This window comes from Ceratosolen solmsi, unplaced genomic scaffold, assembly GCF_000503995.2.
Source record: "Ceratosolen solmsi marchali unplaced genomic scaffold, CerSol_1.0 scaffold19, whole genome shotgun sequence".
NCBI classification, from domain to species: Eukaryota; Metazoa; Arthropoda; class Insecta; order Hymenoptera; family Agaonidae; genus Ceratosolen; species Ceratosolen solmsi.
Window position 1 is genome coordinate 415,986 of NW_011948443.1, and position 16,900 is coordinate 432,885.

The window sequence follows — 16,900 nt, forward strand, 5'->3', positions numbered from 1 at the left end:
AAAATCTAATGGTACTGTCGCTTGGATAGACAAACAAGGACGCTTCAACCAGCGCTCTCTTAGTGGGAACGCCACGAGTAGACTACTCTCTCTCTCTCTTTTTCTCTAATTTGAAGTAGCACCTGGTACGGGCGCTCCAAGTAGAGACGTCGAAGCTAGACGCGCTCTGATTAGAGACGCCGTGGTCAGCGGAATACATTAAGAGAAACGACCACAAGACTTCCTCACTCTCCAGTGGGTCGTGAGGGAAGAAGGAAACACTCTCAGAAGTCAGTGTGCGTCTAGCACGAAGCAGTCACAAACCTTTCCAATACTAGTGCACCTAGCACAAAGCCGTCGCCGGCCTTCCTCATCCGTCCACACCACAAGACATCAAGTGAAGACTAGCAATCAAGACACCACCACGTGGCACTACACTGAGAGATGTCCAGGGCTTACGACTTCTCACTTCTCAGTGTAGTAACCCATCACCAAGCGCACTGCATCAAGAGGATCCGAAGATTTATGACCTACCTCTGCATATAGTGCATGCTAACGCCACGTACCAACCACGACGATACTGCAAGATCTCAACGATTCTTATCTTTGTGTATAAACTGATTTTTATTTTCGCAGAGAATTTCCATAAGGATTCTTGATTTAGACATATTTTTAAAAGGATTGACATTTAACATTCCTTATAACAATGTTTTACCATCAAATATATTTTCGAAATTTAAAAGTATAAAAATATCTTATAAAAAAAGATCAATATTCATTAAAGTTTATATACTGAAATAATTTTTAAGATAAATTCAATTGCAAAGTTTATTTAAATAGAATTTTTAGTTTTGTGTACAAATATTGATAATAAATATAAATAGCATACGTGATTGAAATGAATTTTTTTTTATGAAACCAAGAATAAGGTTTACATTACATTTATATATTTATAATATATATGAAAAGTGTAAAATGTATTAATTTTATACAGTACAATTTAGATAAAAGCACATATATATGATGACTAATCATATGAATTAAAGTTTTATTATAATTAATGTTGATCTTTGAAATAATGAGTAATGATAATTACACCATTACTATAATAATTAAAACAAGCTAGTAATGATATTTATATATTAATAACAATGACTCTTATTTTTATGAAATTGCTTAATTCTAATTGATCTTATTGGTGTAGTAATTATCATTAATTCATTAAATATTAGTTAAATAATGAAATATAAAGTATACAGCCTTTTCAAATTATTCGCATGATTCATTTACCATAATTTATACAATTAGTTTTAATAAAAGTTTTATGTAGCACGAATATTATTTTACAGTTTCTCAATGTTTACTTGTTTTTTCTCTTAATTTTTTAAACAATAACGTTAATTAATTATAAGAAAAAATCGGGGCGGTTAAGACAAGATTTTTTTTAAATTAAGTAATTTATTGTATGTTTTCTTTAAAAATTCGAGAAATACTTAAAAAGTTAAAAGAAATATTTGGTTTGCTACTTTTAGAATTATAACCATACTCTGTTTCTAATTAAAGTTAAAAAGGATCTATTTGTTAAAATGCAATTTTTCAAAACTATATAAAATTATGCATGAAGTTCTTTTCAAAAGTAGATGCATAACTTCCTTCAATATTGTTTTAATGTAAAATTAGCTTATGATATACACTAATATAGTTGCAAATTTTACATACTTTTACAGATTTTTCTGTACCACTTTTAATATAAGAAACATAATTACGTCCAAATTAGTCTGCATGAATTATTATAACAGTTATTTATTTAAAACTATTTTAAAATGATTGATCTTCCACTCGTTCGGCATCAGTAGCTAAAGCTTTACATAGCGATTCCATACAAGATTTTGGAATTAGAGTACCAACAATTTTAAAACTGTCATCTGAAAATGATTAATATAGGTTTTAAATTTATATATCTTTATGTATCACAATTATAATATTAAGTAAAATTAATTTCTTTAAAGTAAATGTTAAGGTTTCAAATTTATATAAGGTAAATATATTTAATGAATAAAGGTGTAGTAATAATTTTTTTTTGTATTACTTTTTTATAGTATGAGAAGTTATTTTAAAACATTTGGTATATAATAATTGTTAATCTCGAGTTACGGATTGTTTTGAAATATACAAGTACTTATCAATGAAATCGTAATAAATTAAATAATTATAATTATTCAATAAAATTCAATTCCATATTCAATAAAACTGCTTTTTATTGAGTGTTTTGTTACAATTTCCTTTTTAATAAATCTTAATTCATTGAGATTTGTTATCAATTTTTTAAGAATTCCACAAAATTTTATTTTTTATTTAACCATTATATAAAATACTATATAGTAACAAAAAATGTTTATCCCCAAAAGTGTCAGACATTAGTTAAAGCATTAGGTTAAAATGAATTTTCAGAATAAATTTCATTGAATAACATAATATAATAATATATCTTAATTAATCATACAAAAGCATATAAATTATATAATATAATATATCAGAGGATATATAATACATAACAATTTTTAACAATTGATAATAAATGATATGTCAATGCCAATAAATACTGTAATATAGAAATAAACAGAATTTAAATACGATTTAACAGTATCCTCTTGATATAAGTACACTGATAACTATCGTATATGATTGAAATTGAAAAATTAAATAATACTTTTATTTATATAAATTGGAAAATTGTTCTCATAGTTTTTAGATTTTCTAAACATACTTAAGTATAATTTATTGTAATTATTATTACACATTTTTATTTACAGCTATTTCAAATATAACTATTATGCTCTTAGCTCTTCGATAATGAGTAACATTGGTTTACATTAAATGAAAAATTTATACCTTATTTATTGATTTTTGAATTCTTAATTAGCTCTTGCAAGTAATTATATATTGATACATATTTATATTTTAATTATAATAATTGGACATACGATTTCAGAAGCTATTTTTATTTTATATAAATTCTTCCTTTTGTTAATTCTGGTTTTTGTTTTGTGTTTATTTGATATTATCATATATTTATAAATGTAATATAATTTCTAAGCATACTTATATTGATTTATAACACAAATGTTTTTTTCACTATATTGATAGTTATGAATTATAGAAGATAAAAGTTTCTAAAAAATTAAAATATGTTAATTTTCTTAGTAATATTTAAAGGAATTTAATTTTTGAGCAAATTTAAAAATCTTAAAATTTTTTTTATTAATCACATGAGTTTTATAATATTGATCCCTCTTAATTTTTATCGCTTGCACTGAATGTTAAACTAATATAATTTCAATTTGTAGTCAAATATATTTTTTTTCCCTGTATTAAATATTGGTATAGCATATATATTTATGGCCATTATTTTTTTCTGTTTTAAATTTTATTTTGAAAATGACAGTATTAAAAGTATTTTAACGAAAAATATCAGTGTTTGAAATATATTTTATCAGATTGTTTCGAATGTTGCTTAAAAAAAAGTGTTACAATTTTTTATTAAATTTTATATAAAATAATAATAGAAACATGAAATGTTTGAAAATTTATATTGTATGAAATTAGAATATATGTAAGATTCCTATTTACTTATGGTAACAATTTTTATTATTTTATTGGTTTTCTTTTTTTTAGAAATCTCTATATCCGACTAAATTTATTAATTAAAATCTTTAACAGAAATTTTTAAATACAATTTTTATATAAATAATATATATATGTATATATGTATATATAAAAAATAATACCTGAAATAATTTAATTTATGGATTTAAAAATTTAAAGGTAAATTAATTTATCATAAAATATCGTATTAACTAGTATGAGTTAGCATTTACTTTTTTATTTGTTATTTAATATAAATTAATAAAAATAGTAGTGTACCAAATTTTTAATTTAACACAATTGAATATAAATATTTCGACATTTTATGCTTAAACCGTAGTAATTAGCTTATAAAAAGGTTATTTTAACTTATTAAAAGTAATACCAAGATTTGCTTAAATATTAGAAGCTGAAACAGTAAGAGTAATTATATATATTTTAAAATCAGTTTATCTTGAAAACTAAATACCTTTTCTCCTATCCATCCTATATCGGTTAAATTTTAGACATTCTACTAATTCTGTAAAATAAAATATTAGATGCTTACCAGTACGTAACCTTACAACTTGCATTTTTGAGTTGTGACCAATTCGTGTGGCTAAAATGCTTTCAACCCGACTCCACACACTAAGAACAGATCCAGCAAGTACATTATATGATCTACGTCTCAAACCAACTTCACAATCCATATTTAAGTTTACATTCTTACAATTTCCACGCCAGTAAGCATGAGAGCATGTATTTACAGATGCTTCGTATTGTTGCATCCAGTGTATTTCGGCATCTTCTAAAGAAACTTTTTTATATTTTTTTTCTAGTTCAACTATTGTTTCTTGACGCAGTTGTAATCCTGTATTTGGTCTATAAAGCATATAAAGTTGATCCTTTTTTCTTTCAGATTTTTTTTTTCCAGTTGAATGAACGGCTACTGCTAATATAGCAGTTTGTTTACCGTTACGAATTTGGTGACTTAAGTAAAAACCTTCACGTACATCTGTTAATTCAGCCCAACGTTCTGATGCTTCTGACCAAGTCATACCGCGTTCTACTTGTACAACATGCAATTCTGTAGGTGCAGTACCTGTTGCATGTTTACGAAGAAAGCGGAAAAGTCTTGTGCGACGAACACTTTCGCCTGATGCACCGAGGTCAAGTATACCCATATCAAAACGACCTGTTCTTTTTGCTTGGAAAATAATATCATGAAGTGTATCAGTAAAGTACTTAAAAAGACGATTTTGAAGATCGACGGGCATTCCAAGGATACGGTTTAAAAATTTTGAAATATTATTATAATCCTTGTCAAGCGATAGAATTCCAGGCGTACTTTCGCTATTGCAAATTATTCCAACGCCTACTAATGCATCTGCTACATCTTTGAAAAAATCACCAATATAATCCTGTGGTGGCGGTACAAGTGGTTTTTCATACCTGTAATGCAAAGTATACTATTAAATAAATATTATATATAAAGTATAATATTTAAAATTTTCAAATTTTAATTTATAAATATTTTATTTCATATAGTGATAATTATTACTTTTTTTACAAATAATATTATACTATTTTTATGAGTTTAATTAAATATGTAATAATGAACGATGCCAGTTGTTCTCAAAGTTAGATCAATTACAATTTATGTTCGACTTTGGTGAAAATAAATAAGTGTTTAACTATAAATATTACAGTTTTAGGCAATTTTTTAGACTAACATAAACCTTCTATTGAATTAAAATTGGGATTGTCGAAATTTCATAAAAGTACGATACATTAATCTGTATTTCACTTTTTTTAAAATATTTGAAATTCATAAAAACGGAAAGATACAGATGATTAGATCAATATTTTATGATTATTAACAAAAATATTATATACCCACTGTATTAACTTTCTAAAATACTGAGAATTAATCACTTAAACATATGTGGTATATGCTTTAAATGAATAAGCACTGTACTTTCTCTAATTCAAATCCTTTATACAAATGTAAGTATTCAAATGATACTGTTAAAGTTAATTTCTACGAAAATGCCAAAGCAAATTGCAAATAAAATAGAACCATTTAAACTTAAACAAACCATGTGACTTATAATCGTTTATTTACTTTCTTAATATATATTAATATTACATTATTATAATACACTATTATTTTACTGTAACATAAATTTATCGCTTACCCCATTATAGTCTTCATTGTAGCTTCGAGGGCTGCACGACCGTATTTATTGTCAATATTGAATTGGGAGAGATCACGTGTTTCGGTAGCACGTCGATCGCCATGTGTAAGAGCACCAAGACTTTCGAGTCTCTTGGCAACAATTGAAGCAAATCTTCTTTCACCTGCTAAATCCGAAATTAGAAAAATGTATTCTGGTGCATTAACTTGATTTGAGCGATGCGTCCTGCCAAACTGTTGAATTGCTCGATCAGCGCTCCAAGGTAATTCTAATGTTATATGAACACGACGCATTTGGTTTTTAGCTCGTCGATCACTTTGTAATGATATACCACTGCTTGCTGCTTCAGAAATTATTGCAACAGTTTTCTCACCATCCATGAATCTGATATTAAGTAAAATATTTTTTCTATAATAACTTATGCACAGGTTTTAAAAATCAAAACATTATATATAGTTTGATTATTGTTCAATAAATAGTTTGTAATTTTATTGTCATTCATACGGTAATATGAAACTATCCGATTTAATCATACATATATTTAAATTTAAAGCAAATGATAGAATAGTTTTTTAATATAAACAAATATTTTTAAAAAATAGCCCAAGCATAAATAAAAATAGATATTAATTTTTATATTATTCCATGCTTCAAATTCCATAAGATATCTAAACAATAATAAGGAAGTATTTTGATGTTTAGATAAATACATTGTAACATTTTATTCTTCAAGCACTATAATCACGCACTATATATTGTATATAGTTGTATATTTTACAGCTAATTATTATATATTAATGTTTACTTATTTTATCAAACTATCGATATGTAAAAATAAAATATAATGTAAGTAATGTAGATAAAATCAATTATTGATTAAAAAATATTCATTAAAATTTTGTATGTTTTAATATACAAAATTCTGTTTTTAATTAAAACACTTTCTGATTCACAACTTCAATTATCTAGAAAAAAAATGAACATTTGCTTTATTAGAATTAAAAATATAATTGTTGACGTCTATTATATCTTAATTTTTAAATTAATAAATGATATAAAAGTACGGATAGTACATTTTCTAATTTTTTAGCTATTGTTAAATATTAAAAAATTAAAATAAAGTATATTTTCTAATGTTGTAATTACTGTTAAATACTAAAAAATTTAATTACAATCCATTTTCTAATGTTTTAATTACTATTAAATACTATAAAATTATATATATATAAATAAAATTCTTTCATATACCATAAACTCAGTAAAATTTTATATTATTATTAAGATAAATTATTATTAGTTAATAATTTATTTTATGCGTGTAATTAGAGTAAACGATAAATTAATATAAATGTTTCAATTAGTTCATTCATTTAAAAATAGAGAAAAATTTAAAATCACAAGCAGAAAAGATGATTCTAAAAACCGCTGACACGATAGTATTAAAGCATGAAAAATCCGTAATCGTAGTGAAGGAAGAAAATAAAAAAATATGGTTGAACACAAAAAATAGCAAAATAAATTCACTTATACTGGTGAAAATGGTTAATAAATTGTAAATTCTATATTGTTAATAAAAATTGAAATATAAGAAATAAAAAATTTAAAACGAGAAACAAGAACATTAATTAATTAAACAGAATATTAAAAAAGTAATAAAATAAGTTATGCAAAGAAAAAAAAGGAAATAAATATAATAAATTATTATAAAATAAAAATTGTAAAATTTAGATGTAATGAAAAACAATTTAACAGTTATTTAAACTACAATAAACAAAAGTCGGTACTTTTAAATTAAATACAAGTAAAGTCAAACGAAAATTTGCTGTACACTAAGTTACGAAAACATATAATAAAGAATATAAATGAAACATTTATGTAAATTACATTATAAAAAAAAAGTTATATTGTAGAACAAAAGAATAGTAATAAGTTATAAAAAATATATAATTTCCATTCATAAAAGTATAGAAAGCGATCAATCAAAAATTACTAAATATAATTATGAAATTTTAAGATGGAAAATGTATTATAGAAAAAAAAATTTAACATTGATTAAATAAATAAAAAAAAATTTTAAATAATAATTTTAAACTTATTTAAACTTCTATACGAAATCGAAACGATTAATAGTTCTCTGAAAAACTTAGTTTGGGCAAGATCAAAATAAAATAATATTTATAAAATGGAGAAAATAAAGTAAATAAAAATAATAAAAATATAAATAACAATCAATAGAAATGAAGGAATTAAAATTTTCTTAAAAATCTATAAAAAATAAAGATGATGGAAACATTATTGGAATTTATAGACCTATTACATATATGCGAAATAGCATTGGAAGGAAAATTAAAGAATATAAATACTGAAATGGAACATAATAACATAAATACCAATATATAATTTCTGAATGAAAGTATAAGGGAAAAGAAATGGAAAATTTGGTAAAGGGAATCATATATTAAGAAAAAATCAGAGAGTAAAGTGCATTTGTTGCTAATGAATGTATAAAAGGAAAAAAAATATTTACTAAATATTATTTAAAAAGTAAATATCTATATATTTTTTAGATACAAGACACTAAGCAAAATTTTAGTATTATATAATAATTATTTAAATTAAAATGATTATAAGCAAGAAAAAGATTGTCTTTTTATGATGTGATTTCTACAAAGAACTTAATTATCAAACTTTATCTTGATTAAAAGACTAAAAATTGAAATAGATTAATTAATTTTATATTATTATTAAAAATATAAAAATACTTGAAAAGGAATAAAATATTCAAATAAATAATGCACATAGAAAATAATTTAATATTTGATAAAAAATAATTGAGAGAAATAAAAAGAAATTTTTTTAATATTGAAAATACATTTACTTTATGTATAGTAGAAAAAACTGTTTTTAAAAGAATTTATAAGTCATTAATGAAAATCTTAAATTATAAAAAAATTAATGGAACTATATAATCATTTATCAAATTATATTAAATCAAAGATACTAACACTTATCATGGAAGAATGATTTAATTGTGCATATTAATTATTACTAATAATGTAATCATTATACTGTTATTAATATTATGAAATGACAATTAAAAGAAATATTTTCAACTCAATAGTCAATATATAGTGCAAATATACATTTTTTATATTTATAATACAATAAAAATTACAATAGATTTGTTAAAAATATAGTGAATTAGGGTATTAATTATTAAAGAATTTATAACGATATTAACTTTGGTAAAAATGGTTTTGAATATCATTAGTAAATATTCTTCATAACATGTTACAATTACATTGAAAATAAATAGCTGACTAAAAACATTTCAAATATTGTCGGTATTTTTAGATTATTAGATTATACATTTCAATAAATTTTTAAATAAATATAATATAGGACATTACTACGAATAAATGAAATAAAGTGAAATAATATTGTTATTTTAGTAAATATCATATAATCAAATATTTAAACCGTACATGTTTTTACTCTATCTACAAAATTACTATAAATTATTATATTTTATGCCCAATAAGATATTAGACACTAAATTTATTATATTACAATAAAAAATACGGGGGAAATTTTTAAATTCACATCCTTTATTATAAATATAATAGATTAATGTCAACAATTAGATTTCTATAATTCAAAAATTTTTTTTTATATTTATAACTTTATAATGTTCAATAACTCTGTAGCATGTTCAATAAAAATGTAACATTTTTTATACTAAAATTGAACGTTTTTCATGTTGTTTAACTAACTTCTAATATTTTGTTTTAATATTATAATTGTATATCATGTATTTGATTTAAATACTAGTATTGTTTCTTTGATTTATCATGTAATACATTCAAAACCAATTTTAATATTTAACGAAAGCTCTGCTTTATTTTGAGTCATGTCCAGAACAATTACAAATTAGAATCTCATCATCTATATTCAAGTGATATTAAATGTTTAATGTTCCACTATAATATTTATAAAATAGTTTACGTAAATAATTATTACGAAAATATATCAAAAATATGATAAAACAATATAGTATTTAAAACATATAGCAAATATAATTTTAAAACGATAAACAGATTTTTGTAATAAAATCTATTTCGTAAATCACAATAGATGATGTTTCTTCAAATCTATCTAAATTTGATATTCGAATTCGGTAAATATTGTTATTTTTTAATTCAAAATCATGTATCTTACTTGTTTTATTATTGATTTGGTTTTATGCTATTTAGAATATCGATAAATAACTTTAAAAAATTGAATCTCTATATGCAATTTTACTCTATAATCATCGCTTCTATGTGGATTTTATATATTTGTTTTTCAGATAAATATTTTAAGATCTCAATGTAAATATTATTTCTCTTAGGATATTGATGATTAATATGTTTTTTAATTACTATAAAAATGCAATTGAATATTCTAAAAATAATTAAAATATTAATAATTATTCAAAGTATTATATCAATTGAAAAGTAAAGGTAAAATATTTTTTAAAACATTGCAAAATTTATTACATCGTACATGAATTTTAGATAAATAAAAGAATCAATTTTTCGCATTTTATAAATAATTAAATACTTGAAATATATTTGAAACATTTCATAATTGAAGTATGTTAATATGATCTAATTTATTTTATAAAATTATACGGTACACTGTTATTTTTTTTTGGGAGTGAAATTTAATATTATGTTATACAAGGTATAAAATCTATCAGACCTTTGTTTTTCGGTAAGATTCAGAGTTTCCAGCGGTACGTCAGTTTCGGATCTGGATTCGTACTGAATTGACCCTTCGTCTGTTTGCACGATTCGACCCTTACGGCCAGTCATTTCAGCTACATTTTCAGGTCCACCTAATTCATCTATTAATTGATCTAATGTATTAGGTGGTAGCTTTTCACCCAATTTTTCAATTTTAACAAGTAATTCGTCTTTCATACAACAAGCACGTTCGATTGCAATTCTCGATGGTGTGTGGCTTCGTGCACCTGAGTTTGGCTTAACTCTTCCAGAAATTGCTGTCGTCATCAGTGGTAACGTTGCTGTTGCCTTCACAGGTGTACCATTGCGTTGTTTATTCTGAATATTAATTAATGTTTTACATGCTAACATTGACTGTATTTTATCTTGTGTACTAAGACGTTTCTTAACGGATTTTTGTTTTCTCACACCTTTTTTCTTTCTTCTATCCCATGGATCTTTATTAAAAAATTAAGCAAATTAATATTTATTTTATCTTTCATTTCTTTTATATATTTATACAAACAGTGTTATTGTAACAATGAACATTTGCTAGAATCTAATTATTTGTGCAAGATGTCTTAAAAATACATATAAAAATTAATGTTATCCGAAAATAATTTTTGTAAAATAACGAACAAAACAATAAACAATTTTATTTTATTATATAAAAATTTTATAAATAAATAAATTAAAAATATAATAAATTTAAGTTCACATAACTATTATATAAAACTTTGTATATACACAGAGTTAAAAATTATAATATATGTTTTATATGTTTCTCACTAGTATATTTTAATTAAATGATTTAAAAAATAAATCTTTGTATTTAATGTTTTCAATTTTATTAAAAGACCATGTCTCTTAAAGCACAACTATATAACTATATAAATATAACTATACAACTAGACCTATATAAGTATATAACTATCATAATTATAAGAATCAATGCATAGTGTACTATTTTACACAATAAAATAAAAAATCTTATATATGTGAATATAATTCATAAAATTAAGCTTGTAGATATTTAAATTATTAATTAAAATTACCTAATTTAAATTATTGACACATTAAAATTGTCCAATCATAATCACACATTACTTAATTCAAGTATAATTAGATATATAAAGTTTTATTCAAGTGTAATTCATAAATAAAAAATTTCTCTTTAAAATTAACATTAATATTCAGTAATATATTCATTGATACAGAATACACTTTTGAATTAAAGTTTTAAATTAAACTTTTGAATTAAACTTTTAAAATTTTGTTGTTATTTTATATAATATAAAATTATCAATAATTAATTAAATACAAAATTTTAAATAATAAATTAAATAAAAAATTATAAATAATAAATTAAATAAAAGATAATATTTACATCTACATTAAAAACATTGTTTTAATACAGAAATTATATACACAGGCATTATATTTAAAAAGTTACATTTTAAAAAATCATGTAGGTATAAGATATAACTTAAAAATTGTTTTATTTAGATTTGATGACGTTATGAGAGTAGTTCTTTTCGATTCATTACATGGATTTTAAAAATATTACAATAAAATAAAATTTTAGAAAATCTTTTTTTAATTTTTCTACTTTTGTAATTAATACGACAATTTATTACTTTAAATAGCGAAATATTTTATATTTAGTCTATCTGGATTTAGTTTTATTATTGTCCATTTTAAGTTATTACAAAGTTCTTTGAATATTAATAAAATTTTTAACATACCCACATCAGAATCACTATCACTGTCAAATGGATTATAATCTGAGCTTAAGTTACTTATATCTCCATCAGATCGTATTTCTTCCTCGCTTTCTGAACCACTTATTTTAAATTCTGAACTAGAGCTATGCTCTCCGTTTTTCTCTTCTTCCGAAATTTCTTCTTCAGAAGACCACGCACGTACTCGCTTAGAAACTCTTCGGGCTGCTTGACGAATAAGTTTTCGCTTCTTGCTATTTAAAGAACTACTAACCATATTGTTTTTTTCTTGTTCATCAGAGATATTTGGCTGTGGTAAGTCTAAGCCAAGTACTCTATTAATGTGATTTCTATCAGGCGCAGGGAAGTGCTTTTCCACTAATGATTGCAAAACTCCCCTAATGTGCTCGTTCAAAGAAAAACATTTAATAAATACTTTTTTTATATAAATCGTGTTTGAAATTTATTATTTTATATAAACGATTCTTGAAGCATTGCTTTTCAAGACTAAATTATTACAATAAAATAATTGTAATTTATATATTCAAAAATATTTGATATTATATATAAAAATATAAAAAATATTTATAAATAATAATTATAACACTATATTTAATGCTAATATTTTTTATCTTCACAAAAATATAATTCATATTGAAAAAATAATTTATAAATGTATATATATAAATAAAATTTGAAATGTCGCATTCATTTAAGTTTTATATAAAAATTGATATAAATTTACTATTAAAATAATATGCAGTTAAAAAAAAACATTTAAATTAAAACGTAGACATGAACGTTTAAAATTATTGTATAAAATATTACATTGATCAATTAAACAAGTTAATTCAACAAAATAAATAGAAGTTATTACTTTGCAGTAGATACAAAGTCGCTAAGTTCGCCATCATCACGTTCCAATTGCTCAAGCGTACGTGCCTCACCAGTCGATTGAAGGCCTATTACAACGCATTTACCACACTTTACTGCTTCATGGGCTACGCTAACTGCATACTTTACTTTCGCAGCAATACAAAGATACTTAAAAAAGCGTTGATGCGACGACCAAAATTGACCCCACATTGTTTTTTTCATACGATTTTCTGCATCTATAAGCTCTGCGGCTTCTTGGAAACGCTGCATTGCCTCTACCCACTAAAAATCATTGACAATTATTTACAAAATTCAAATTTATTTGGAAATTCTAGTAAATTCTAGTAAGAATTATTTTATTATAAGCATTAATAATATCTATATGAATTTCTAATAACAGTTTGAAAATTTAATTCAATATTGAAATATTATAATATTGAAAATATTGAAAATTCAATATTTTTATTAAAATACATAAATTTTTTTTACAAGTACTAATTATGTTCAAACAATGCATATTATTTTTAAATTATAAAACTATAATAGTCAATTAAAAAATTAATATATTATTATAATGTATGTATGATATATAAAATAAAATTATATTAGGTTTATGTATATGTATTTATTGTATTATACACACATCATATTTCATTATGAAAAATTGTATTATTATTTTTTTATAATAAAAGCATAATGAAATAATTAAAACAATAATTGGTTTTAAAAAATGTATTAATTACCAGTCTAACGGCATGGTTATATACTTTTGTAAATTCTTCTGAAAGAGGAACTTCCTCAATTTTAAATGCGACACCATGAAAACTAAGTTGTCGTGCAATATACATTCCACGAAGTTTCATATCCATAGCCACAATTTCCATTGCACCAACGCCTCTCTTTTCCACTGCTGTAATGAAGTCAATAAATTCTGGAAATGGTGTTCCTTCACCCCATATGCCAAGTCGCACCATATATGCCATATTTCGAGGTTCTGAAGCACCAGTTGCACTAGCATATACAACTCGTGCTTTTGGTAATTTATTTTGTAATTCTAAAACTGTTAAACCTGCATAGAAAGTCAAAACGTAATAGTAATTCTTTTAGCTAAATATTCTATTAATAATTCTATTGATTAAACATATATAAAATATGTAAGTGTACCAGTTTTAGTCGGTTTTGAACTACCAGTGGGACAAAGGTTTTTTGCTCGATGACACTCATCAAAAATAATAAGACCATCAAAATCATCACCACACCATTGTAAAAGCTGCTTTAACCGACTCTTATATTTTCCACAATTTTGAGATGATTCTCCAATTAAAGCAGAATAAGTGCTGAATATGACACCCTTTTTTATATTATTATTTATGCCTGATGAGATTTTTGCATACTTAAATTTATTAAGTTGATGAACCTAATAATTATAAAATCTAAATAGCTAAATACTGCTACATATTATTTATAAAAATATTGAAATTAAAATAAACTGGATACCTCTATACTAGATGCTCCGATATCCCTAAGATCACGCTCAGCATCATACTTTAAATCATTAGAAACAGAAACCCACACAGCACGTTTTCTACCCTTTAAATAATTTTCAAAAATAATTCCTGCAATAGTGCGACCCTTACCAACACCAGCACCATCACCAATAAGAAATCCAGCTCGAGAGCCATCAGGTAAAAGATGTTCGTGTTGTTGTGAAGCATAAGTAACAGATTCAAGTTGTAATGCAGACAAAGCACCCGATTGTATAGTTTCTTTAGGAATTGAAATTTGATACCAAACATCTGTGGGTTCTACACTTGATAAAGATGCAGTTTCTACTACAGGATCAGGATGTTTACGACCAAGTTTTACTACAAAGTTTTAATAAAATATTGTACATATTAAATTTAATAAAAATTAAAATAGTTTGTATAAATAATAATAATTACTATAAATGCAATATTTCGGTTTAATACATACTTGAAACTACAATCTAAATACTATAATTATTTATAAATTCATTCTCTTTCTTCTCTCATTTTTATATAACATTATTAAAAAATATAAATAACGATATAAAAAACCTTTTGTAAATAAACTAAAGGATACTTACATTTGGTGGGCATATAATCTGCATAAGTTTCAGCAACTCCCATTTCTTCATCATCTGCATCTTCTTCTTCAGGAATAATGGATTGCATGTTCATTTTATTAGAATCAGAATTCATCCACATTGTTGATATACTTTTACCTATAATTATTAAGAAAATTTGACTGTTCGATTGTTCTCACCAATGTAACTATTTTTATAATATTATTTATGACATTCAGTATTTGCAATTAGATAATTTCTTATACTGTAAAATATTATTATCGAAAAATAGATAATAATATATTTAATATATATTACAAATCTAATATTGAAACATTTATCAAATACTGTAATGGATTATATATAATTATAAGTAATGTATATTTATCTTTATACCAGTAAGACCTGACATCCAGTTTGGATTAATATCAGTTTGATTTAAAAATTGCATAAAAGGATTAATATTCATATTAAATCCAGTCATTCCTATGAAATTTCCCATAAATTTATTTATATCCATGCCTAAAAAATAGAAATGATTTTTATTTTATATAAATTTATATAATTCATAAAAATTATTTTTAATAGTAAAATATTGACTTTGTAAAATATTAGATGTATTTAGATCTGTAAACCCAGATGGAAATCCAAAATTACCACCAACTGATCCCAGTCCACCTCTAAGTGTATTCATTTGATTTATTTGATTATTTAAATTTATTAAACTATTTGGAATTTCTTGAGAACTACCAACATGTTGAATTATATTGTGACTAGAGGTTGTACTTGTTTCAAATATATCATTAGATATATTTGTTCCATGAGATTGCTCAAAACCTAGTAGTAAGGTAAACATTTATTTTTATATAAAATATATTAATCATTAGACATTAATAGATTATTTACTATATCCTCATACCTTTATTACTTTTTAAGAGATTATTACAAGAAGCTGTTTTAATAAAATGTTCATCTTTTTGAATGGTGATTCGAACTGCAGTTGCAAGATCTTTTCCACCCCCTATTATTAAAATTATATTTATAATTTAATAAATAATAAATTTTTTTAATTCTGTATTTTTCATTTTACCTGGAACTTGAATTTTATCTGGATCATCATCATCATCAAAATCACTATTGCTGCTCTCATCACTCATTTTCCCTTTTTGATTCTCTGTAGTCTACAAGATAAAGAAAAGGAATAACCAATGAAAATGTGGATATTATGTAAAAAAAAATTGTACCGTGTTTTCGGAATTACGTAAAAGTAATTAAATACCGGCAAACTAGAAAGCACGCAGCGGTTAAAACGTCACTATAAGTACCCACGTGCGAAATCTTGTCCAAGTATATAACATAATAGAAAGTTTAAATTAAGGTGTCGTTTCGTTAATATAAATACAACTTTTTTAAGTTAACTCTAGTGTTATGTTTTTTTACTTAAAAAATAGAAGACGTTTTATTTTAAAAATCTTCTAATATGTAAAAAGAAATGTTACATGCGCATGTGTATATGAAAGCAATCATTAATAAGACAATACCAAATGTAATCGCGTACAAAATGCGCGCTAAAACGATAATAAAAAATTATGCAGATGAAAAAAGGAAAAATATAAAGGATAGATAAGTGGCATACAGGTTGAGATAGGT

The 16,900-nt window shown here is 23.6% G+C and overlaps 1 protein-coding gene across 1 annotated transcript; it reads right to left on the reverse strand.

Moving 5' to 3' along the window:
• Window positions 1–1,600: 1,600 nt before the first annotated feature.
• On the reverse strand, window positions 1,601–16,900 carry sno (Protein strawberry notch). The gene is made up of 15 exons (XM_011504257.1): window positions 16,530–16,900; window positions 16,341–16,431; window positions 16,170–16,271; window positions 15,851–16,087; window positions 15,647–15,772; window positions 15,272–15,409; window positions 14,662–15,029; window positions 14,329–14,581; window positions 13,908–14,233; window positions 13,166–13,446; window positions 12,313–12,686; window positions 10,545–11,025; window positions 5,802–6,185; window positions 4,172–5,055; window positions 1,601–1,904 (listed from the first exon to the last, which is right to left on the reverse strand). The coding sequence occupies exons 2-15, from the start codon at window positions 16,405–16,407 to the stop codon at window positions 1,798–1,800; spliced, it is 4,128 nt and encodes a 1,375-aa protein (XP_011502559.1). The 5' UTR covers window positions 16,408–16,431; window positions 16,530–16,900; the 3' UTR covers window positions 1,601–1,797.

Bases quoted from the DNA above. Each gene is read 5' to 3' on its own strand.
- sno (XM_011504257.1), bottom strand. From the start codon at position 16,407: ATGAGTGATGAGAGCAGCAATAGTGATTTTGATGATGATGATGATCCA. The intron at 16,272-16,340 runs GTAAAATGAAAA...TTTTAATAATAG, and splicing joins AGATAAAATTCAAGTTCCAG to GGGGTGGAAAAGATCTTGCA. The intron at 1,905-4,171 runs GTAAGCATCTAA...AATCATTTTCAG, and splicing joins AGTTGTAAGGTTACGTACTG to ATGACAGTTTTAAAATTGTT.